General features: G+C 42.0%; 1 protein-coding gene across 12 annotated transcripts; it reads left to right on the plus strand.

The window, feature by feature from the left end:
* Window positions 1-152: 152 nt before the first annotated feature.
* Window positions 153-23,873, plus strand: LOC126993425 (annexin A11-like). 12 transcript variants are annotated; one of them, XM_050852474.1, is made up of 8 exons: window positions 170-299; window positions 6,124-6,165; window positions 6,392-6,430; window positions 6,689-7,354; window positions 18,069-18,245; window positions 19,509-19,547; window positions 22,589-22,767; window positions 23,690-23,873. In XM_050852474.1, the coding sequence occupies exons 1-8, from the start codon at window positions 297-299 to the stop codon at window positions 23,871-23,873; spliced, it is 1,329 nt and encodes a 442-aa protein (XP_050708431.1). In that variant the 5' UTR covers window positions 170-296. The 12 variants fall into 12 exon arrangements, with proteins under 12 accessions (XP_050708439.1, XP_050708431.1, XP_050708435.1 ...); XM_050852475.1 differs by lacking the exon at window positions 170-299 and adding an exon at window positions 687-753; XM_050852476.1 differs by lacking the exon at window positions 170-299 and adding an exon at window positions 791-833.
* Window positions 23,874-23,918: the final 45 nt, after the last annotated feature.

The raw sequence follows: 23,918 nt of genomic DNA on the forward strand, positions 1-23,918 counted from the left end.
GTTTATTGTAATGTTAGTGATTGTGGATGACAGTACGTTAATTGTGATAGTGGATAAGGGTGGTGATAGGGGATGGTGATGATGAGTAATAGTGATGACGTTGATGCCCCTCCCCCCCTCCCCTTAGGCAGCTCTGGAAATGACGTTAGCAGAACACAGGAAATAGCCTTCTCACTCTGACGATAAGGATCAGGGTGTGTGGTACGTGTTTTTCAACCCTCTAATCAGCGGCCTCATCTCCTCCCCTCCCCAGCCGTGACCTCAGGATAGTTATTGTACAGTTTCTCATTTGGTTAATGGTTAGTAGTATATAGCTTGTTAGTAAGTTAAATGTATTGTATCTCATTTAATTTTTAGGTGTTGGGAGGAGGAGGAGGAAGAAAAAAGGCTGTTCTGCTTATGTAATGCCCGTAGCAGTGTATGTAGACCAGAGAGAGAGATAGAGAGAGAGAGAGAAGCTGAACTATTCAAGGGAACTATTTACAGAGAACACCACTGGCGGGCGTACGAGTCACCTACATCAACACAAAACCTCAAAAAACTACACAAACCCCCTTCAAAAACCCACACCTATTAACAAACCCCTTGAACTAACACTCTAACTAAACGACACTATAGGCTACAGACAAACCCTTACGTTATATAATCCTCGGCATCAGCCCTATCTCGTGGTGCCTGGGGCCGCAGTTATCGTACCGTAATATCTTAGTGCTGTAGTAACGTTGACCAGTAGACGTTCTAAGGATCTCCACGGTACCTGCTCCTTTAAATTTATCTGTGCCACGCCGCACCTCCGAGTGACAGTGCCAGAGTGCCCGAGGAAGTGTTGCATTGTGTGTGGTGGTGGTGGTAGTGACTGGAGACTTTGGTTATAATACGTATTACTGAAATATATTGGCATTTCAGCTTATCCCTATACCCTTCAGTTGTCATGCATTACTTTTGAGAGGGATTATAACTTTTTAACTTCATTATTACTTGTATTTCGTCACTCTAACCCGCTTTTTTTCATCCCCTTCACCATTTCGATAACTAATAGTGGGTATTGTGTGTGGAAAAGGCTTATTATTCACTGTACTTAATTCATAGCCACACCAAGGTCACGGCACCACGATTTTAAGGTTTTTCGTCGCAGTGCAGTGTCTGTCATGGTCCTGCTGTGTTTTAAATCGTTAGTGTGCATGAGTCGTTAGGAGGTCATCAGGAACACGCGGATCGAGGTTCAAGTGTGGGCGGTGTTTAAAATATTCCTAGTTACTATATTTATGAGGTTTATTTCCATTCATTACATAAGCATTATATCGTTATTACTTTACGAACTTTATTTGCGTTTAGTATACGTTCTTTGAAGCAGCAGGACGAAAGTATAGGAGGACGAGAAACGAAAGAAAAGAGAAAGAAAAGAAAAACAGAAGAGAAAGCGAAAAGAAAAGAAAGACGAAAGTAGTGGGACGAAAAGCGAAAAGAAGAGAAAAAATACGAAGAGAAGAAAAAACGAAAAGAAAAGACGAAAGCAGGACACAAGGAGAAATAAAGACAGGGAAAGGACAAAGGAAAAATAAGAACAGGGAAAGGGCAGAAGCAATAAGGACAGTGAAAGGGGACAAAATAAGAACAAGAAGAACGAGTTTATGAATTGAAGGAAAGAAAGGAACCAGATAATCTCTTCTCATTGCCTAAAACAACCATTCCCTATACCTTATCTTCATTCAATACATTCTTTCGAGCAGCAGGAAATGACACACACACACACACACACGGAAAAATAATAAGAAGCACCTGACTGTGAGTTGTAGAAAAGAGTGGGACTATTAAAAAAAAATCATTCCCTCGGTTAAATCAACTATTCTCGTGAGCATTAAGGTAAAAGAAACATTAAAATAAAGGAAATCACATATATTTAGTTGGCTGTCGTTCTTTTGTTATCGTCAGTGTCACATTGCGTCGATAAGAAATGATTTGGAATACACTATAAGTTAAGAAACGAATCCTAGAAATATCCGCTTTTAACCAATACTGGCGAGCAGCAGGAGAAAGCGCGGAAGGAAAGGGAAGAAAAATCACGTTGTTATGAATACTGATGTGAAGAACAAGACGGAATTCGATCAAACCTGTTCTCGAGAGCGCAAAGTTTTGAGAAAGAAATGAAAGAAGTGTTTATCCGCTTTTAATACATTCTGGAGAGCAGCACGGAGGGAAAAGAACAAAGACCTATGGCTATGAATATTAATGTGAAGAAAAAGACTAAATTCGATCAAACCTATTCTCGAGAGCGCAAAGTTTTGAGAAAGAAATGAAAGAAGTGTTATCCTCTTTCATCACATTCTGGAGAGCAGCAGGAAAAAGTGAAGAAGGAAAAAAGAACAAAAACCACGTGGCTGTGAATATTGATGGGGAAAAAAAAGACTAAATTCTACCTAACCTATTCTCGAGAGCGCAAAGTTTCGAGAAAGGAACGAAAGAAGTGTTTATCCGCTTTTAATACATTCTGGAGAGCAGCAGGGAAAAGAACAAAAATCACGTGGTTATGAATATTGATGTGAAGAAAAAGACTAAATTCGATCAAACCTATTCTTGAGAGCGCAAAGTTTCGAGAAAGGAACGAAAGAAGTGTTATATCCGCTTTTAATACATTCTGGAGAGCAGCAGGGAAAAGAACAAAAATCACGTGGTTATGAATATTGATGTGAAGAAAAAGACTAAATTCGATCAAACCTATTCTCGAGAGCGCAAAGTTTCGAGAAAGGAATGAAAGAAGTGTTTGCTTTCAACACATTCTGGCGAGCAGCAGGAAAATCTAAGGAGAAAAAACAAGTCTCTTGGTTATGAATATTGATAGAAAGGAGAATGAATTCGACTAAACTTCTATTCTCGAAATCGCTAAGTATTTATTAAAAGAGAGAAAGGAAGTGTATAAAATTATCTGCTTTTCACACATTCTAGAGACCAGCAGGAGGATTTAAGAAGAAAAATTAAAGATTAGTTTTATCAACACGCTCGTATATCTTGCTTCATACTTTACGACGTACGTCCACTATTATTTTGTCTTCTATACTGACTTTCAAACCTCACAGCAACCTTGGGAAAGAGTGTAAAGGAAGCACCTGGTTATGGAAATCGATGGAGGTTGAATTCGATCAAACTCGCTGTTATCGAGAGAGCAAAGTTAAAATGAATGAAGGGAAGGAAATTACACCGTATAATGTTGTTGTGGCTCTCAAACGGTTCTTGCTGATTTTAAGGGTTATATCTTTAAAACATTTCGGCGCCCAAGCACATAATTATATTTGACACGGTTTTCGTAGGTGTATAGTTTCCTGGGTAGTTTCATGACCCTGGTGGTACTCTGACCATTCTTCTGTACCATGAACGTAGAAACAAACACTCATGAAAACCCAATTGACCTTTTTTGGCCTTTTGAAATAGTTGATGTGAGGGGCGGAAGCGTCAGGGGAATACCGACCCAAATGTTTGTCCTGTCAGTTTTGTTTGTACTCAACACACACTCGTGACTCGTAGAAAAGGAAGAACAATATGCACGGGGTTTTGAACTGAAGGAACGAGAGACCAAAGTCGACTATAATCTACACCTGTATTGACGTTTGTACAGGAACGAAGGAAGGAAATCACACGACCATAATTACTTTGGCTCTTTATCGTTAATAGTATCAATGCGGCGATAAAAATGTAACTTGAAAGCCGAATTCTCAAGATGGTTCCCGATTCTAAAAGTTTACCCTGTGAGCTGTTATTTACATTCAACACATTGGTAACCAGTAGAAAAAGGGAAAAAAAAGGAATAGGAAGAACAAGAAACACGTGATTATGAAAAGAGAGAAGGAAAAGGGACCAAATTCGAATATAATCTACAGCTGTATAAATGTTAATGTTTGGGAAAGGAACGAAGAGAAGGAAATCACTCTTTACTATGTTACTCCGGTTCTTTATCGTTAATGGTGACAGAATGGCGGTAAGAAGTAATTTGAAACTCATTAATTTTCAAGATGGTTCTGGTAATATATGACAATCGTGCCGGCTGTTATTCGCCTACAGTCTCGTGATTAGCAGAAAAAAAGGAAAAAAAGGAACAGGAACCCCCCTTTATTTATTTATTTTATTTATTTATTTATTTATTTAATTTTTTTTTTTTTTTGCTGATAATGTCACCTGCCTCTTACTCACCTGAGATATAAGATGTGTGTCTGATTATTTTTATAGATATGTTTTTGTAGTTGCAATTTACGACTAGGTTTTATATTAGATTTACGTTTTTTTTTGTCTCGCTATAAAAGACATCGTGGTGAACTATTCATAAACAATTATTATTATTATTATTATTATTATTATTATTATTATTATTATTATTATTATTATTATTATTATTATTATTATTATCATTTGTCTTTGCTAATCACAGTCACACATAAGACTATCACATCGCTTATAGCATAGCATAAAACGACAATAAGGAACGAAAAAGAACGCAAACAAGAAGGAAAAGTATTCATGATCATGTTTGTACAATTTTACGAAACGGTGACATGACAAAACGTGATTTCTTGTAATGTAATAGACTCTCTCTCTCTCTCTCTCTCTCTCTCTCTCTCTCTCTCTCTCTCTTCACAAGTATAAAAATAAACAGCAAAAAAAGTATTTCCAGACGACATTAATCCTTTGGCGACGTGAGATTCTTCGGAAGGGAGAGGCTGAAGGGAGGGAGGAGGTGGGTGGGAGGGGAAGGGGTCAAGGGGGCAGAGGGAAGGAAAGGTGGTGAGACGGGCTGTAGGGGAGGGATAGTGTGATGGGTTGGGGAATCAGGTCAGGTGAGAGAGAGATGATGTGGGGAAAGTTTCGGATGGTAAGGAGTGTAAGGAGTGGGGGGGGATGGAAGGGTAGGGAGGACAATGTGATGGGTGGGGGATGGAGGGTGGAAGAAGGCGGTTCAGGGTGGAGCTGGTATCGTCGTTTACCTATACCCATGCTGTCAAATCAGCAACTGCTTTGTACATGTTCTCTCTAATTTCCCACATCCATGCTATTTATAATTTATATATATATTATATATAGTATATAGGAAAAGGTAGTACAATGTACAATGATGTTTAGGATTTAGGATTATTTTTGTATAAATTCAATGATGACATGTGAGATTTTTTTTCCCATGTGGTGTTGGCAGGTGTGGGGTGGTGGTGGTGGTGGTGGTGGGTGGTGTGTCCTGTGTCCCCTCCCTCCTCCTGAGGAGAGAGAGAGAGAGAGATAGGAGTGGGTTGTGGGTGGGTTGCAGTGCTAGAGAGGCAGTGATTGGCGTTGGCAGCAGAACTGGCATGGATGGAATGGGGAATTCTGCGCCTTCTTGAATCCTCCAACCCTCACTATAGTGGGGAGTGAGAGGGGATGGGGGATGAAGAGGTGAAGATGGAGGGGTTCCGAGGTAGGAATTGGGAAGTGTGGGAAGGTAGACGAGGTGGGGATTGGGGTGGAGAAGTTGTTGGGGCATTGGAGTTGGGGAGTGTGCGGAGGTAGACGAGGTTGTGGGTGTACATATATGGTGGAGGTTGGGGATTGAAGGGGGAGACTGGGGATTGAGGGGGAAGGTTGGGGTTAGTTGGGAAGGTATTTAGAAGTTGGGATTTTGTGTTAGAATATTATTACTTGCATTTCTATTACTGGGACATCACGAGCTGCTCATGTCATTACGAAAACATGGAAAAGAAGGGAAAAACAATGAAAGAAGAATAAAGGAAGAGAAGAAGGTAGGGTAAAGGAGGAAAGGAAAGAGGAAGAGAGGAGCCGGAGAAGGAATCGAAGTAGAATGGGATAAGATTGGAGGTATGGGGAAGGAGTATAGGTCATCACTTATTTTAATTTTCATCACCAATACGTCATCATCACCAGAACATCACCACAACCACGTCATCACCACAACATCCCCCAAACCACCTCATCATCACCAGAACATCCCCACCAACACATTCCCACCACATGCACGACCTTCTAAGCTTACATCCACAACACCATTTAAAAGCACCTGTTATTTGCATCTTCATCACCACCACATCACAACCAGTACATCACCACCTAACCACACCCTCCCTCCCTCCCCCCTCCCCCGTCTCTACCCAGATGTACCCCGGAAGCAACAACCCCAGTCTCGGCTTTGGCCAGGTGAGAAATGCACGTGGAATTCCTAATTAGAACCTTTGTCCACCTGTTGAGTGTGTGTGTGTGTGTGTGTGTGTGTGTGTGTGTGTGTGTGTATTTGCAATGATTAATTAATTAATGTTGAATAAGTCGTGGTATTTTCTCTTGTTTTTCACTTTATTTCATTGTTGTTTTTCTCGTTCTTTTTCTTACCTACTCTCTTTTTCTTCATCTCTTTCTCTCCCCGCAGGACACGCCTTACCCACTGTACCCCGCCGCGCCCTTCGCCGTACGTGCCCGTGTGTGTGTGTGTGTGTGTGTGTGTGTGTTCCTAACACTGTGTGCACATCTCCCCAGTTTCTAAGACCCCTTCAGCCCCTCCCGCCGTGATGCCTGCCTGAGTCACCCTCCCAGCCTGTCTACCCCCGCCCCGCCCCGCCCCGCCAGCAGATCAGCGCGGGGCATGAGGCGGAGGGGGGGCGCCCGTCCCTAGTGCCGTGCTGTGCCCCCCTCCCCCCTCGTAGCCCCTAACAATGTCTTCCCACAGGGCTCGCCGTACCCGCCAGCCCCCGGAGCAGCGCCCTACCCGCCAGCAGGGGGGGCAGCGCCCTACCCACCTGCCGGGGGGATGTCACCCTACCCCCCCGCCCCAGGAGCATCCCCATACCCTCCTGCCCCAGGAGGGTACCCGCCAGCCCCGGGGGCGTCGCCTTACCCGCCCACATCGGGGACGTCGCCCTACCCTCCGGCGCCAGGAGCTTCGCCCTACCCGCCAGCCCCAGGGGCGTCCCCCTACCCGCCAGCAGGGGGGGTGGCGCCTTACCCACCAGCCTCGGGGGCGGCACCCTACGCCCCTGCGGGCGGCTCCTCGCCCTACCCGCCTGCCCCAGGGGCCGGCGCCTACCCGCCAGCCTCAGGCGCGCCGGGATACCCGGCAGCCCCAGGGGCCCCAGGATACCCACCAGCCACAGGGGCGCCAGGATACCCACCAACCACAGGGGCGCCAGGATACCCACCAGCCACAGGGGCGCCAGGATACTCACCAGCCACGGGGGCGCCAGGATACCCCTCAGCCACTGGAGCCCCCGGCTACCCGCCAACCTCTGGAGCACAAGGGTACCCTGCCTACGGTCAGCCCAGCTACGGAGGCAGCCCCGCCATGGGCCAACAATACGGCGGGACGCCCCAGGGAGGCAGCTTCAGCCCCTACACGGTGAGTACTGCAGCCCACCTTGCCCTGCCCCTCCCTGTCCTCCCCTCGCGGCGCAGTGTGCACCCCCCCCCCCCGGGTCATCGCGGCCGCGGGGCTTGCCTAAAGGTGGGCCTTATCGCGCCCCACACCGCCAGGGGGAGGCCGCAGCGATAGCCCGCGGGGGGCGTGGCGCCGCAGCCAACACCATGGCACAGTGTGTCACGACGCGCCGCGGGGCAGACATAATGGTAACCTGTGTGTGTGTGTGTGTGTGCGTGTGCAGGACGGAGCATACGCCTATTTACAGTAGCATTTGACGTTTTAAAGTAGGGAGGCAGGACTTGTTTTTCTCTTTCCTCTCTGTGTGGCTGAGTTACAAATGCTAGTGAAGCCGAAAGTTGAAAAAAAAAAAGCTACTGGAGAGAGAGAGAGAGAGAGAGAGAGAGAGAGAGAGAGAGAGAGAGAGAGAGAGAGAACCTACAGCATAATTTCAACATCTATTTCAGTGCCATACTATTTATTTTAGATTCTCTCTCTCTCTCTCTCTCTCTCTCTCTCTCTCTCTCTCTCTGGGGAAGACGCATCATTTATATCTTGAATGGGAGAGGGAAGTGAGGAAGAGAGAGAAATATGAAAAGGAAAAGAAGAAAAGAGGAGGGTGGGAGGGAGGGATAGTGGTGATAGTGGAGATGGTGTTAGTGGTGATACGTATAGTGGCAAGCTGTGGTGATAGTGATAATATGGTGTTATGGCGATTGGCAGTGACGGAAATTGTGGTGATTGATCGAGGTGATGGTGTTGATAGTGATGATATAGTGAAGGAAAGATATGTTCGTGGTGATGTATGGGGGGTGACATATTGGTGATGATGGTGAGAGAATGAGGATAATGGTGATAGTGACGGTGTTGAGGGAGGGAGGGAGGGAGGGAAGTGTATAGGAGGAAAGAGAAGGAAAGATTAGGACGGAAGAGGAAGAAGGAAGAAAAAGAAGAGTGAGAGGGAGGATATTACGAAAGAGGGGGAGAGATAATGGGATACGGGAAGGGCCAGAAAATGAAGGAGGAGGAGGAAGAAGAAGAGGAGGGCGTATGGTTCAGCAGTGGCGTTAGCAGGAGGAGGAGGAGGAGGAATAATAGCTGGCGCCAGTCAGACTACTTTCCTCCTCCCACCCTCAGTGTCCTCTCTCTCTCTCTCTCTCTCTCTCTCTCTCTCAGTACAAAAATCGATGTATAGTGTGTTGGCCCTCACACACACACACACACACACACACACACACACACACACACACACACACACACACTTATGGTTTTCTGTATTTCCTATTATATTCTTTCTGTGGTTCTTCCTTCATTTCTTTATTTTTTTCTTATACTAGTAAAAAGTTTTGAGGATTTCTCTTCTTCTAAAAAGGTGTGGAGATGAACACTTGTGCAGCCTCATTACACACACACACACACACACACACACACAAATCATTCCGAATGACGAAGATTCTCTCTCTCTCTCTCTCTCTCTCTCTCTCTCTCTCTCTCTCTCTCTCTCTCTCTTAACATGAAACTCAATCCTATATATACGCATTTTTTATTCATTTCTCATTATAGATTTTCCTACTAAGTATTAAAATATCTTTCTCACACTATTCCTTTAGCCCACTCCCTTACGTAACATTCCTGGCATTTTTCTTTCACCTTTTCTTTCCTTTGCTGTAAAATAAAATAAAAATCGCTCTAATCTCAGTTCGTCCTCTTTACGTCTGTCGCCGCTGCTAAATGCCTATAATAACCTTTCACTATAATTATTCACGTAAGGTTGTCTCAGTCCGTCCTTTGTGTGGTTTAGAGACAGTGGTGAAATCTTTCCTTGAGTGTTTTCCTTTTTTCTTTCACTTTCTTCTTTTCATTCGTCATAGCCTAATGTGTTGTCTTGTTCCTCGTTTAGCTGTTCCTGTTTACCTGTCAGTCTTTCTATCTTTGTCTTTAATTTTTTTTTTTTCTGACTCTTTCTATTTGTGTATGTGTGCATGTATATATGTATCTTTGCATCTCTTTTTATCTACCTATAGGCCCTACACATCTGTCTATTTTATGCATGGTTCCTTCTCTTTTCTTTACTGCTATTTATTTATCTACCTACTTATCTATTTATCTGTTTGTTCCTTTCTTCTTGCAAGGTGGGTCCACAATAAACACTTGCCTGCGCCACAACGGGCTGGGACCGACCGAGGCTTAACCCTGCGACCATCAGGCCCTACTACACGGAAGCCTACGGTGTGGTGTCATGAGACATCCGGTATCGTAAGACATCCCATCCTGAACTTCGCATCGTGGAACCCAATCTTCACTATCCCAGAGTAACAAAGTGAAGCATCTAAGTATAAAAAAGTACCAAGGAGGACCTAAAAAGCGATGCAAAGCGGAACAGGTCACAAGAAGAAGAAGTGATGTTTGATATCCTAGTTTTATACATACATACGTCATCATTTGCTTTCATAATAATATAAATAAATTTAAGTGGAACAGATCCCGACAAGCAGTCGACAAAAGACACGGTACCTTGTCGCTTGTCGAAATTCATGTATGTATACAGGATGGGATGTCTCACGATCCAGGGATGTCTCATGACACCACACCGGCGCCACAGGCGAAAACGTAATAAATAAATAAATAAATAAATCTATCTATCTTTTGTTTCACTCTTCTGTCTGTCATATCATGTTTATCAATGTTTATATCCGTCTATCCATCTATATTTCTTTTTTTTTTTCTTCTTGAATTTCCTAATCGCTGTCTTCCTTTTTTCCTATTTATTTCTCCTCCTCTTCCTCCTCCTTCTCTTCCTTGTAGTTGCTCCTCCCCTTGCTCTTCTTCCTCATCGTTCTTCCATACAAAAACTCCCATGTAATTAGATAAATAGAAATACTTTACTATCAAAAACTTATAAATTAACCGATAGTGATGTGTGTGTGTGTGTGTGTGTGTGTGTGTGTGTGAGAGAGAGAGAGAGAGAGAGAGAGAGAGAGAGAGAGAGAGAGAACTGATAATGTCATAAATATACAAGTGTGTGTTTGTATAATTATGCCAAGCGTATAATATGCGTAAGGGGTAAGAGTAGAGGTAGGAGAAGGGAAGGGAAGGTTTGAGGAGAGGAAATGGAGACGCAGAAGGGAAGGACGGGAAGGGGAAGGGAAGAGGGGAGAGGTAGAAGAAGGGAAGGACAGGAAATGGAAGAGGGGAGAGGTAGGAGAAGGGAAAGGGAAGAGGAGAGAGGTAGGAGAAGGGAAGGAAAGGAGAGGGAAGGGAAGGAAATAAGAGAGACAGGGGAGGGGAAGGAAGAGACAGAAGGGAAGGGGAACATAAGAGAAGGGAAGGGAAGGGAAGGGATATGCGTGCAAGATCAATGATAAAAGGAAAAAAAAAATTGTTCATGTGCGTTATGTAAGAGGAGCCACACCCATTGAGAGAGAGAGAGATGTGCATTATGTAAGAGGAGCAATACCCATGGAGAGAGAGAGAGAGAGAGAGAGAGAGAGAGAGAGAGAGAGAGAGAGAGAGAGAGAGAGATGTGCAATATGTGAGAGGAGCAATACCCATGGAGAGAGAGAGAGAGAGAGAGAGAGAGAGAGAGAGAGCACTATAAAAATAAATACTAGGGTACTCTCAAACGCTTGTGAGGCGTGCGAAGAAGGGGTATAAGAGACCAGAGCCATTTTTTTTTTCTATATAGCTTGCACTGGGAAAGGCAAACTACACATCCCAGGAAGAACGAGGTATAAGGTGCAGGGGAATAAAATGATCATCGGCAAAAAATAGACAAATAAAGATAGAAAAGAATGAGAACCAGGTAGTAACAAAGAAGATAGGAAGAAGATAGACCAGTAAGGTAGATAGATCGAAAGAAGTAAAAAGATAGATAGAAGATAGGAATGGATGAGAAAGAGGTATATACTGTAACAAAGAAGATAGGAAGAAGATAGATCAGAAAGATGGATACAAGAGAAGATTGAAAGATAGAGAGAACATAAAAAGGAATGAGAAAGAGCTTGGTACTGTAACAAAGAAGACAGATAAGATAGATTGAAAGATAAACAAGTTAGAAAAGAATGAGAGGTACCGTAACAAAGAAAATATATAAAATAGATAGAAAAAAGAGACAAAAGAATGAGAAAATATGGTGATATAACCTTTCTTATAGCCATGTGTTCTTACGTAATAACATTATGCAACATCGTATAGTGAATTTTGAGTATCGTGTATATTATATTTGTACCTATCCAGTAGTAGTATTAGCAATAGTAGTAGTAGTGGTGGTGGTGGTAAAAAATATATAGTAAGTATAGTAGTAGTAGTAGTAGTAGTAGTAGTAGTAAAAGCATAATCTGACACAGGAAACAAGAGAGAGAGAGAGAGAGAGAGAGAGAGAGAGAGAGAGAGAGAGAGAGAGAGAGAGAGAGAGAGAGAGAGAGAATGCTTATTGCTATTCGCGCCATAAGCAAAAAAAACTCAACCTTGCATTTCCACGCATTTAGTCACTCGTAAAGAAGCAAGAATGCGTCCGAGTGCTTACAGCTATATAAATATCCACACCAAGTTACATAAATTTACACACAAACAACACATTCAAACTAGAAACAACAGATAGAAAAGAATGAGAAAATAAGATACTAATACAGAAGATAGATAAAGATAGAAAAGAAGGTAGAGAAATGGGTATAAGAGAAGATAGATGGAAAGATGGTATTAAAGAAGATCGAAAGAGAGATAGAGAGATAGAAAAGAAGTTAGAAAAGAATGAGACTGTAAGGTAGTAATAAATAACGTTCAATAACAGGGTGAGTACAAGTCCTAAGGGTACCCACATGCTAGAAATGAGAGAGAGAGAGAGAGAGAGAGAGAGAGAGAGAGAGAGAGAGAGAGAGAGAGAGAGAGAGAGAGAGAGAGAGCTGTTGGCAACCCAAGCTAAAGGAGTAGAGACAGAGAGACAGAGAGGGGGAGTGGCCGGAGAGAGAGCTGTTGGCAACCCAAGCTAAAGGAGTAGAGACAGAGAGACAGAGAGAGACAGAGAGGGGGAGTGTCCGGAGAGAGAGAGAGAGAGCTGTTGGCAACCCAAGCTAAAGGAGTATAGACAGAAAGAGACAGAGAGGGGGAGTGTCCGGAGAGAGAGCTGTTGGCAACCCAAGCTAAAGGAGTAGAGACAGAGAGACAGAGAGGGGGAGTGGCCGGAGAGAGAGCTGTTGGCAACCCAAGCTAAAGGAGTAGAGACAGGGAGAGACAGAGAGGGGGAGTGTCCGGAGAGAGAGCTGTTGGCAACCCAAGCTAAAGGAGTAGAGACAGAGAGACAGAGAGAGGGGGAGTGGCCGGAGAGAGAGCTGTTGGCAACCCAAGCTAAAGGAGTAGAGACAGGGGGAGACAGAGAGGGGGAGTGTCCGGAGAGAGAGAGAGTGAGTCACGTTAGTCTGACATCTACACTGAAGGCGAAGAGATGGCGTATGTCACAGACTATACCGTAAGTTGAACGTTATATTAATTCGTTATACTTAAGTACGAGAGTGAGTGACAGTGAACGGGAGAAGAGGAGGAGGAGAGAAGGGAAGAAAGGAAGGAGGGAAAGGAAAAATAGTGATAGAATACAGTGAAATGGGTCAGTGAAATGGGTGATCTTTGAAACATAGTTGTGTTATACGAATATGAGAATAAAGAAAAGAGGAGGAGTATAGGGAAGAATAAGAAGAAAAAGATGGAGGTATTGTGATGACGGTGATGAGAGAGTGCTAGAGAATGACTCACCATCACCGGAACTTTCAACACGGTGGTGAGGATGGTGAAGGAAGCAAGTGTACAAGTGATGTTGATGGTGATAGTGATGTTAATGATGATAGTGTAGGATGAGAGTGGTGTTAGTAGTGATAGGTAGTAGCAAACTGTGGTGATAGTGATAATGGTGTTAGTGACGATAGGCAGTGACGGGAGTTGTGGTGATAGGTGATGGTGTTGATAGTGATGAGATGGTGAAGAAAAGGTGTTCGTGGTGATATATGGGGGTTGACATATTGGTGATGATGGTGAGAGAATGAGGATGATGATGATGGTGACGTTGATGGTGATAGGTAGTGTAGGAAGGGTACGTGATAGTGGTGATAGAAGCTATATTGGATAATGGTGATACAATACGACACTGCAGTGATGATGGTGATGGTGGTGGTGATGGTGAGGGGATGATGATGGCAGGGGAAGAGCCAGAAATAGGCCTATCTACAACAAACAGACACATACCGTACGTTACTTAGCACATACACACATGCCCGTGAAATTGGTAAGAGGAGGAAGAGGATGAGAAGAAAGAGAAGGAGGAATTAAGAGGAGGAAAGAAAAAGAGAGAGGAAAGATGAGGAGGGAGAAGAGTAAAGAAGTACGAGGAAAGATGAAAAAATTACTGAGGAGGAGGAAGAGAGGAAAGAGGAGGAGGAGGAGGAAGAGAGGAGAGATCTCGAGGAAGAATCAATGAAGGAGAGAGGAGGAGAATGAAGAGGACAGAAAAGGAGGGAGAATAAAGAAAAAAAATGAAGGAGGAGCTGGAGGAACAGGAAAAAACCGTGGATGACATGACAAATTCGAAAACATTCCCAATAAGCGTCATTATTTATCACCAAGGGACTGTAGTTCTCGCTTTTCTCCTCCCTGAAGGCAAGATGCATTGCAGTTTAGCCTTCAAATATAATGAGGGAAAAGAGAAAACGCAAAAATGTGAAGGAGGTGGAGAAAAGCAGTTCGTTTTTGCATGACTGTGGTGTGTGTGTGTGTGTGTGTGTGTGAGAGAGAGAGACCTTGAAGTATCCTATTCACTATACACACACACACACACACACACACACACACACACACTGCACCATTATGAGTCAGTAGAGTCGATCATGCTACTTTTAATTTATTCGTCTCAGGATTTTGATAGCCTGGCAGATGTTAACAACGCATTACATCCTTCGCTATTACCATGTGACAACAGGTGGAAATTTCAAGGATTGTAATATATCGTCTTTGTTAATGTATTGGTTGGCTATATGTTATGTGAATTCCTATAAGCTTTGAAACTCATTATAATCCAGCCTCTACTCGGCTTCGTGGATATCTACATTCCCATATTTACGCCATTCTTGCATCATATTAATTAATACTAGCGGAGAAACCTATACTGTGTTGTCTGTACCCATTAACCCGTCAAATGGTTCATAGAAAGATTGTGGGGAACGGGATTTGGCTGACTTCTATGTAGTTGAAAATGTTTATGTCAAGGAAACGGCCCAGTAGGAAAGGAGAGCGTGCATTAGACCCCATGTGGCACTTAAGATTGTTTAATTTAGCACCGTAAAAAGTGTGTTAAAGCTCCTTATCATACTATTTAGCATTTACGCAGCACAGTCAAATGGATCTTAAAGCTCATGATTCGTTTTTCATTTCCCATTTCTTTTTTATTATGTTTGAGCTATGATATTGATATTCTAATCTGATATAACCACTGATCTGTATTATGTTATATTAGAGATCAGTGGATATAACTCGCAAACTTGGTTGATTTAAACTGATGTCTGGTTTCAGAGGTTAATCTGACAAATCTTAGAATACTCACGTGTTGGTTATAAATTGATGTGTTACCTTATTAAGAGAACATTTGTATTTATAATATTCTCTCTCTCTCTCTCTCTCTCTCTCTCTCTCTCTCTCTCTGTCCTATCTATTACCTTATCTGCTAATGGGTTTGGGAGAGAGAGAGAGAGAGAGAGAGAGAGAGAGAGAGAGAGAGAGAGAGAGAGAGAGAGAGAGAGAGAGAGAGAGAGAGAGAATAATTATTATCAAGAAACACGTGTCATACCACATCCTGCCCGTTAATTGTCACTGATATCTAGCTAAATGCTTGACACCTGTACTCAACCCCTCCTTCTCTTCCTCTTTCTTCGTCACTTTATTACTCTTACAATCTTGAATACAGTATGCGCAGTGGAAAGGAGTATTTATGCATGGAGGATTTATTGGTATATGGGTGTAACAGCGAGGGGAGTGGATTGTGAAGTGGTCGAATGAAGCGAGGTAGGTATATTCCGAGATGGTTCGAATTAACACGTGACGAGAATAATGAGGATGACTTTGTGAGGAGAGTATATATGAGGATGACTTTGTGAGGAGAGTATATATGAGGATGACTTTGTGAGGAGAGTATATATGAGGATGACTTTGTGAGGAGAGTATATATGAGGATGACTTTGTGAGGAGAGTATATATGAGGATGACTTTGTGAGGAGAGTATGTATAAGGAGAATAGATGAGGATGACTTTGTGAGGAGAGTATATATGAGGATGACTTTGTGAGGAGAGTATGTATAAGGAGAATAGATGAGGGTGACTTTGTGAGGAGAGTATATATGAGGATGACTTTGTGAGGAGAGTATGTATAAGGAGAATAGATGAGGGTGACTTTGTGAGGAGAGTATATATGAGGATGACTTTGTGAGGAGAGTATGTATAAGGAGAATAGATGAGGGTGACTTTGTGAGGAGAGTATATATGAGGATGACTTTGTGAGGAGAGTATGTATAAGGAGAATAGATGAGGTGACTTTGTGAGGAGAGTATATATGAGGATGACTTTGTGAGGAGAGTATGTATGAGGAGAATAGATGAGGGTGACTTTGTGAGGAGAGTATATATGAGGATGACTTTGTGAGGAGAATAGATGAGGATGATTTTGTGAGGAGAGTATATATGAGGATGACTTTGTGAGGAGAGTATATATGAGGATGACTTTGTGAGGAGAGTATATATGAGGATGACTTTGTGAGGAGAGTATATATGAGGATGACTTTGTGAGGAGAATAGATGAGGATGATTTTGTGAGGAGAGTATATATGAGGATGACTTTGTGAGGAGAGTATATATGAGGATGACTTTGTGAGGAGAATAGATGAGGATGATTTTGTGAGGAGAGTATATATGAGGATGACTTTGTGAGGAGAGTATATATGAGGATGACTTTGTGAGGAGAGTATGTATGAGGAGAATAGATGAGGGTGACTTTGTGAGGAGAGTATATATGAGGATGACTTTGTGAGGAGAGTATATATGAGGATGACTTTGTGAGGAGAGTATATATGAGGATGACTTTGTGAAGAGAGTATATATGAGGATGACTTTGTGAGGAGAGTATATATGAGGATGACTTTGTGAGGAGAGTATATATGAGGATGACTTTGTGAGGAGAGTATACATGAGGAGAATAGATGAGGATGACTTTGTGCGGAGAGTAGGCTATATGAGGGGATGGGGTATCAGGGAGAGGCCACCGGTGAAATCGATCCTTAGAGTGGAAGAGAATTGAAGATAGAATTGATAAGAGATTGATTATATTATGATGAGTGTCGGAACAGGGAAAGTTGATGAATTGGAATGCTTCGATCTGTACGCCCTCTGCCATGGTCACCCCCTTATTTTTTTCTCTTTCTTTCTCCCTTTGTCTTTCTTTTTCTTCTTTCTTTTTTCTTTCGTCCTTTTTTCTGGCCTTCTTTCTGTCTTCCCTTTATTTTATTTTATTTTGTTCCTTCCCTTTTTTTCTTCTTTCCTTCCTTCTGTCTTTCCTTAATTATTCTCTCTCTCTCTCTCTCTCTCTCTCTCTCTCTCTCTCTCTCTCTCTCTCTCTCTCTCTTGTAGTTATAAGGGAAGTTTCACAGAGGGATATAATGTCGTCTGAAATATAAAGGAATAGAGCCTGTTTACTTCATCTTCATTATGTTTGTGATGATCTTAGCAATAGTATATAGTAAGTGTCATAAAACCCGCAAGCAGTGATTGATTGATTGATTGATAGTTTATTGTCGCAGGCATATAGGCTACAACAGGAACAGGGTGTCTGAAATATAGATAGATAGATAGGTCTTATATATATTTTTCTTTTTTCATGATAAGTCCTCCACCAGTGCCCTACTAACCTAACCTCTCTCCACATTACAGAAGACCCCCTACCATAACTCAATATACGGTAGCAATAATAATAGTAATACAGTAGTAGTGAAACCTATTAACCTACCCTCTCCACATTACAGAAGAACCCTACCATAACTCAATATACGGTAGCAGTAATAATAGTAATATAGTAGTAGTGAAACCTATTAACCTAACCTCTCTCCACATTACAGAAGAACCCCTACCATAACTCAATATACGGTAGCAGTAATAATAGTAATACAGTAGTAGTAAAACCTATTAACCTACCCTCTCTCCACATTACAGAAGAACCCCTACCATAACTCAATATACGGTAGCAGTAATAATAGTAATACAGTAGTAGTAAAACCTATTAACCTACCCTCTCTCCACATTACAGAAGAACCCCTACCATAACTCAATATACGGTAGCAGTAATAATAGTAATACAGTAGTAGTGAAACCTATTAACCTACCCTCTCTCCACATTACAGAAGAACCCCTACCATAACTCAATATACGGTAGCAGTAATAATAGTAATACAGTAGTAGTGAAACCTATTAACCTACCCTCTCTCCACATTACAGAAGAACCCCTACCATAACTCAATATACGGTAGCAGTAATAATAGTAATACAGTAGTAGTAAAACCTATTAACCTACCCTCTCTCCACATTACAGAAGACTCCTACCATGGCAATAGGTATAGCAGTAATAATAGTAATAAAACCCTCAACCAGTGCCTTAACCCAACCTCTCCATGTTACAGGAGATCCCCACCGTGACCCACATTGCCCACTTCGACCCCAGCGGCGATGCCTCCGTCCTCCGCAAGGCCATGAAGGGGCTGGGCACGGACGAGGCTGCCATCATTGGGGTCCTGTCTCGCCGCACCTCCGACCAGCGACAGCAAATCCTCCTCAAGTACCAGCAGGCCTATGGAAGGGTTAGTGTGTGTGGAGGGTGAGGAGGAGGAGGAGGAGGAGGGGAATTGGAAAAGTTATGGATATGTGTAAAGGAGGAGGAGGGAGATCTGGTTAGTATAGGTGTTGAAGGATAAGGATTAATTAAGGAGTATGGATAAGGATGTGGGTATAGGAGGAGGAGGAGTAGGAGGAGTAGATTAGGGTCATTGATAAGGATATGGTGAAATTTAAGGATGAGGAGAAGGAAGAGGAAAAAGTTGTAGGTTCAGATATGGAAGGAAAAGGTATAGTGAGTATGGCTAAGAATGTGGGTTTAGGATGTGGGTGTGGGTGTGGTTGGGAAGGATTACATAGGGTGATTGTCAGAAGGAAATGGCGTAAAGGATGTGGACAAGGGATGTGGGTTGGTTTCTGAGCCTTACCATAGTTTCTTGTTGTGATGTGGCTGTGTATGTGGTTGGCATTGTGAACTGTGGTGAGTGTGGCCAGAGATTGACAAAATGCAGTGATGGTTCAGCTACTCAAGGGTGACAGAAGAACAGAACATAACATTTATACATCATATACAAACTATTGGATTGCTTATATACAGTGTGATGATGACTGTATATAACATAACCTGGAAGCACACAGTATAATGTAGTTCAAAATTATGTGACTACTAATGAGAAACACACATTGCCATCCTACAAAAGTGTGGTGATGGGTTTATTGCACTTTCTCTGATGCGTATGTGTGAAGGATGAACTTTGCCTTACTGAACATTATGAAGATTTAACTACTGAACTATTGAACTGAAGAGAACTGAAATTCTTATGTAACCCATTTTGCATATGATTAGAATTGTTGCACTGTCATAAATTGTCTGTTAGCTCTAGCAGTGAGGAAAAATGTATCTATTGCATAAATACTTAATACTGTAGCTCTGTTTTGTGGACTCAGCTGTAGAAGTGAATAATTAGTGCATACCTAATTTTAAAGATATTTCTATATGGCTTATGTTTAGCTAATGTTTACCTGGAGATTTACCTGTATTGCAATTTGAGTGTCTAAAGTATGAGAATAAGTCAGTATGTCATCTACAATTATTTAAGTAAGTCTGTTAGGGATCCACTATGATATGTGTGTGTGTGTGTGTGTGTGTGTTTGCATGTGTTTGTGTGTGTGTGTACCTACGTAGACTGAGGTGCTGTTGCATGAGCCAGGTACTCCACAAGGTCAAGGTGATGACTTCTGTTTGTCCCCGTGTGTGTGTGTGTGCGTGCGACCCTCTCCTGCCGCAGGACGAGGATGGCGCTAAGGCAGGGAAGGGACTCGAGGGGGTAAGTTGATGAGCCCACTTCACACCGCATCTCCTCGCTACCTTACCAACAGCCTCGGCGTCTCCATGCATGAGGAGCTGATACGTTAGGCTACACTCTGCCCTGCCCTACACACACATACACACACACATACACACATAGGTCCATATTCTTAAACGTATCCAGCTCACATGACGACTATCTCCCAAGGCTACAGAGAAGATTAACCTGGTTTTCATGGGCAATTTTCCATTCAAGGTTCAGAACTCAGAACTATAACAAAGAACACAAAACAGGCCATGAAAATCCCAGCAACTTCTGTGAGAGGCTTTCCAAACAGTCATCATGAGGTGCTGATACGTTTAACAATAATGGCTCCACGCACTCAATTCTTTCCCTTCAAGCCCAGCCACAAATGGGAAGTAGAAGCAATGCACTGAACATAAAGCAAATGCTGACGCTGCTGGAGTTCAGAGGAGCCTGCAACATCTTCCACCCCTGTTCTGTTCTCTTAAGATTCTTGCATGTGTTTATGTTGCTCTTCATTCACATATGCTGAAAAGACCTGTGGTGAAGTATAGTTTATCATCATAGTTCTGTGTAGTGTATGTTAGTGAATTCATTATCTCCATTCCAAGTTTTGATGGCTTTTTTTCTCATTGTTTTTTTTGTTTTTGTTTTCCCCTATCTGCTTCTGATCCGAAAGTAAAAGTATCATTATATAAAGTAAAGTGAGGGGCATACTCTATAGTTGTGCGTGGCCTTAGTGCTCATCTCTGTCCCACTGACCTTTGAGGCTTGACCCTTGAACAATGTGCCCCCTGCCGTATGCCCCCATTGATTGATCGATTGATATACTACTCCAAATTCTCCCCAATTCCTCCTCTGGCAAACATTCTTCTCCTTAGAATTGAAATTCCTTCTCTGAGTGCCAAGTGTCCATCATCTTAGAGCCACTGGCCTGGTACAAGATGCAAACACCAAGAGTAGAGAGTGTGTGTGAAGTAGATATGATAAAGGTATCTTTTCTCCCTTGCATTCCTGTAGTATACTTCTCAGCAGATGCTGATTTTGTTTATTTGTATCTTCTAATGTTCCATAGTTTTATGCTACTCGTGTTGTATTCCCTGAGGAATAGAAAACGCATTTTTTTTACTGAAACAGACATATTCCAAGCTCTTCCTTATAGAGAATTGTCAGTTTAGTTATCCTCTCATAAAACCAATGGCAGCTTCTAAACTCTTTTGTTGTTGTTGTTGAATTCCACATTATACTTCATTTTTAATTACTATTTCTTGGCCAGTTGTTGTCATACTATTACTAAGAGAGATCATTGATATGTTTGGTGTAATCATTAGTCTGTAAAAGGGGTTCATATAAAGCTGATAGGGATCAGGGTCAGGCTCACTGACGCTCCTCCAGGCCAGGAAGAAAGAGCTTGTAAAATGAGCCTAAGAAAACACAAGCTGTTGTTCATTTAGTGTTGGCAGTTTATTCAGGACCCCCAAAAGTGTTATAGTGTGGTAGAAGGGGAGTATCAAGATCTCTCTTTTGTCTTCATTTCTATTTGCTGTTATAGGAGCAGTGCTGTTTTTTTTTTTTTTTTTTTTATTTTTTTTAGCTGTTTCCTCTAATGTAAAAAATAATGTCTGAAAGCTGCTGGAGAGTAGAAGGAAGGTGTCACTGATTGCTAAAAAGTGTTATGTTATGGCAGTGTGTGTGTCTAAATGCTGATAGAGAATAGCAGAAGGTGTCCCTAATTGCTTGGGACACTGTGTGACTTAGTTTTAATGTGCTCTTCAAGAATATTTCCATTATGAGTTTATTGTCTTCTAAGTGGAAAATTTAATGTTAAATTTTCCACATTAGCCATTATTTACATTTTGTATTTGGAGCATGATCACTTCTTAGACTGTTTTGTTATCTATTATATATATTCTGTCATTGTATTACACAAGAATCTATTATTACATAAGTGGTCTCTATGAACTTTTAGAATAATGCAATCCTTCCCTTGTTAACTTACATAAAAAACACATTAATGTAACTTGGACACTGACAGGCTCTGCCCAAACTCGTTCAATAAGCTTCTTGGTGCAGGTGACAAGTTTTTAGCCAGGGTATTACTTCCCTTGACCTTTGAGAATGCTTATGTGCATGGCCTCCCTGCACCATTGGCTAAGGCTGGGGTGTGCAGGCAGGTTCTCCAGGGTACTGACTTGCACTCCTTTTTGTAACATATCGTCACTATCACAAAATAATTGCCTAAGTCACTTTTCATTGATTTCCAGGTTTTTGTCTACATCAATTTTTCATCATGTGACGCCCATTTTCGTACAGTTGCCTCCGTCATTTAAGGTTTCAGTGTTCTAGAATTGGCCTTTTCATTCCTGCGTAACTCTTAAGCCAAATGAGGTAATGACAGTTCTTTTCTGATTTCCTGTAAGGTGGAAAATAATGACTTAGGCGGTTTGTTTACGAAGGTGACGATATATTGCTATGATGTAACTTCACAGCTTCTGGCAGATTCTATGAGGTGCAGGGCCTTATATTGAAAGTCATGTGTGTAAAAGATATGTAGAGAGACTGATAGAGCCATGCTTAATTTGGATTCATTTGCCTTTTAAGCTTTTAGAGAATATGTAGATGAAAAGTATATACCCAACTTTTTTGCAGATTATATTCATGACTAATCAGGAATAGTATATAAGGAGATACATATATATTAACTTGGTTTGACTCCAGTCCCAGAAAATATGACACGAAAAAAATAAATATCAACCTTTTTTTTTTTGGCTTGTAAATTTCTTGGCAATAGATAGGCATATAAATTAATGCATAAACACATATTTGATTATTAAGTTGTCATTGAAAGAGAAATGTCAAGTTAAAAAAAATAGATATTAACCTTATTTTAGCGGGTTACTGTCATGGGTATAGATTAATGATGAGAACATACAAAATAATACACACACACACACACACACACACACACACACACACACACACACACACACACACACACACACACCCTATAAGCTCATCTCGTTCCATGTCTTCAGGATCTCATCAAGGACCTGAAGAGTGAGTTGAGCGGCAAGTTTGAGGACACCATCATTGCCCTGATGACGCCGCTGCCGCTGTACCTGGCCCATGAGGTGCACAACGCCATACAGGGCATCGGCACCAATGAACGCACACTGGTGGAGGTTCTGTGTACACGCGACAATGCCTCCCTCATGTATGTGTGTATATGTATTTGCCTAGTTGTATTTAACCCATTGCCATTAGCATACATGGCCTGAGCTACATCGGCACAGTTCTGTCTCCATATCTATAATTGTCCAGTCTTTCCTTAAACTGTCTGACACTCTTTGCCATCACAACATCTTCCCTTAGTCCATTCCACATCTTCCGCTCTATAAGGAAAATTGAATTTCTTGACATCATTTAAGCTCCTACCTTTCATCAACTTCATACTGTGTCCTCTTAGTTGTCTTGCTTAGTTGTCTTAGTTGTCCTTGCTCTTGTTATTAGCAGATCTTGTCTTTCAGTCTGTCTATCTATCCTGCTTATCTTTCTGTGTGTGTATCAAATGTCTTGATGTTTTTACCAATTTTGAATTTGTACTCAGATTATTTTTTCAATAAATTACTGCTACGTTCATCACCACTACTACTACTACTGCTACTGCTACTGCTATTTACCTAGTTGTGATATTCTGCAAAAAAATAACTAGTAATGTGAAGTCTAGTCTGTTTATCCCGATCAGTTAAACTTTACAATAGATTCATTTAAGGTTTTGTATTGGGTGATCTCCCTGTCCAGGCCATTCTATGGTTCAGTGCATCTACAGTATATGGAAGACTCTTTTTCTTGATATCATTTATAACCTTATTCTTTTTTTTTAATTATGTCATTATTTGAATGTAAATCTTATATCACCCACTCTATCTTTCTCTTCAAGTTGCATAGAGTAAGCATATTCTGTACTCAATTCAGTGTTACCACAATTTTTTTCTTGGCCTAGCTTTTTGCCTTGCAAATTTGTGATGTTCAGAGCTTGTGTATCCTTGTATATAATGAACGGTGTAGAACTTTTGGACCAGTCTTGTCTATGGTGACCTGCACTGTGGTGTTGCTCACCCTCCATGTGTCCACAGGGCCATCAAGAATGCCTACTTCCACCACTACCGCAAGAAGCTGGAGGATGACCTCAGAGGAGACACCTCTGGGGACTTCCGCCGCCTCCTCATCTCCATGTGTGCATGCAGCAGAGATGAAACCAGCTGTGACCCGGCCCTCGCCAACGGCCTGGCCCAGCAGCTGTACAAGGCCGGTGAGTGACCTTGACCCTCAGACTCAACGGGATCTTAACCAGACCCACTGGGT

This window comes from Eriocheir sinensis, unplaced genomic scaffold, assembly GCF_024679095.1.
Source record: "Eriocheir sinensis breed Jianghai 21 unplaced genomic scaffold, ASM2467909v1 Scaffold612, whole genome shotgun sequence".
Taxonomy (NCBI): Eukaryota; Metazoa; Arthropoda; class Malacostraca; order Decapoda; family Varunidae; genus Eriocheir; species Eriocheir sinensis.

Coding starts and splice junctions, on each gene's coding strand:
- LOC126993425 (XM_050852474.1), top strand. Junction 6,431..6,688: donor ACCCCGCCGCGCCCTTCGCC/GTACGTGCCCGT, acceptor GTCTTCCCACAG/GGCTCGCCGTACCCGCCAGC. Junction 19,548..22,588: donor CAGGGAAGGGACTCGAGGGG/GTAAGTTGATGA, acceptor CCATGTCTTCAG/GATCTCATCAAGGACCTGAA.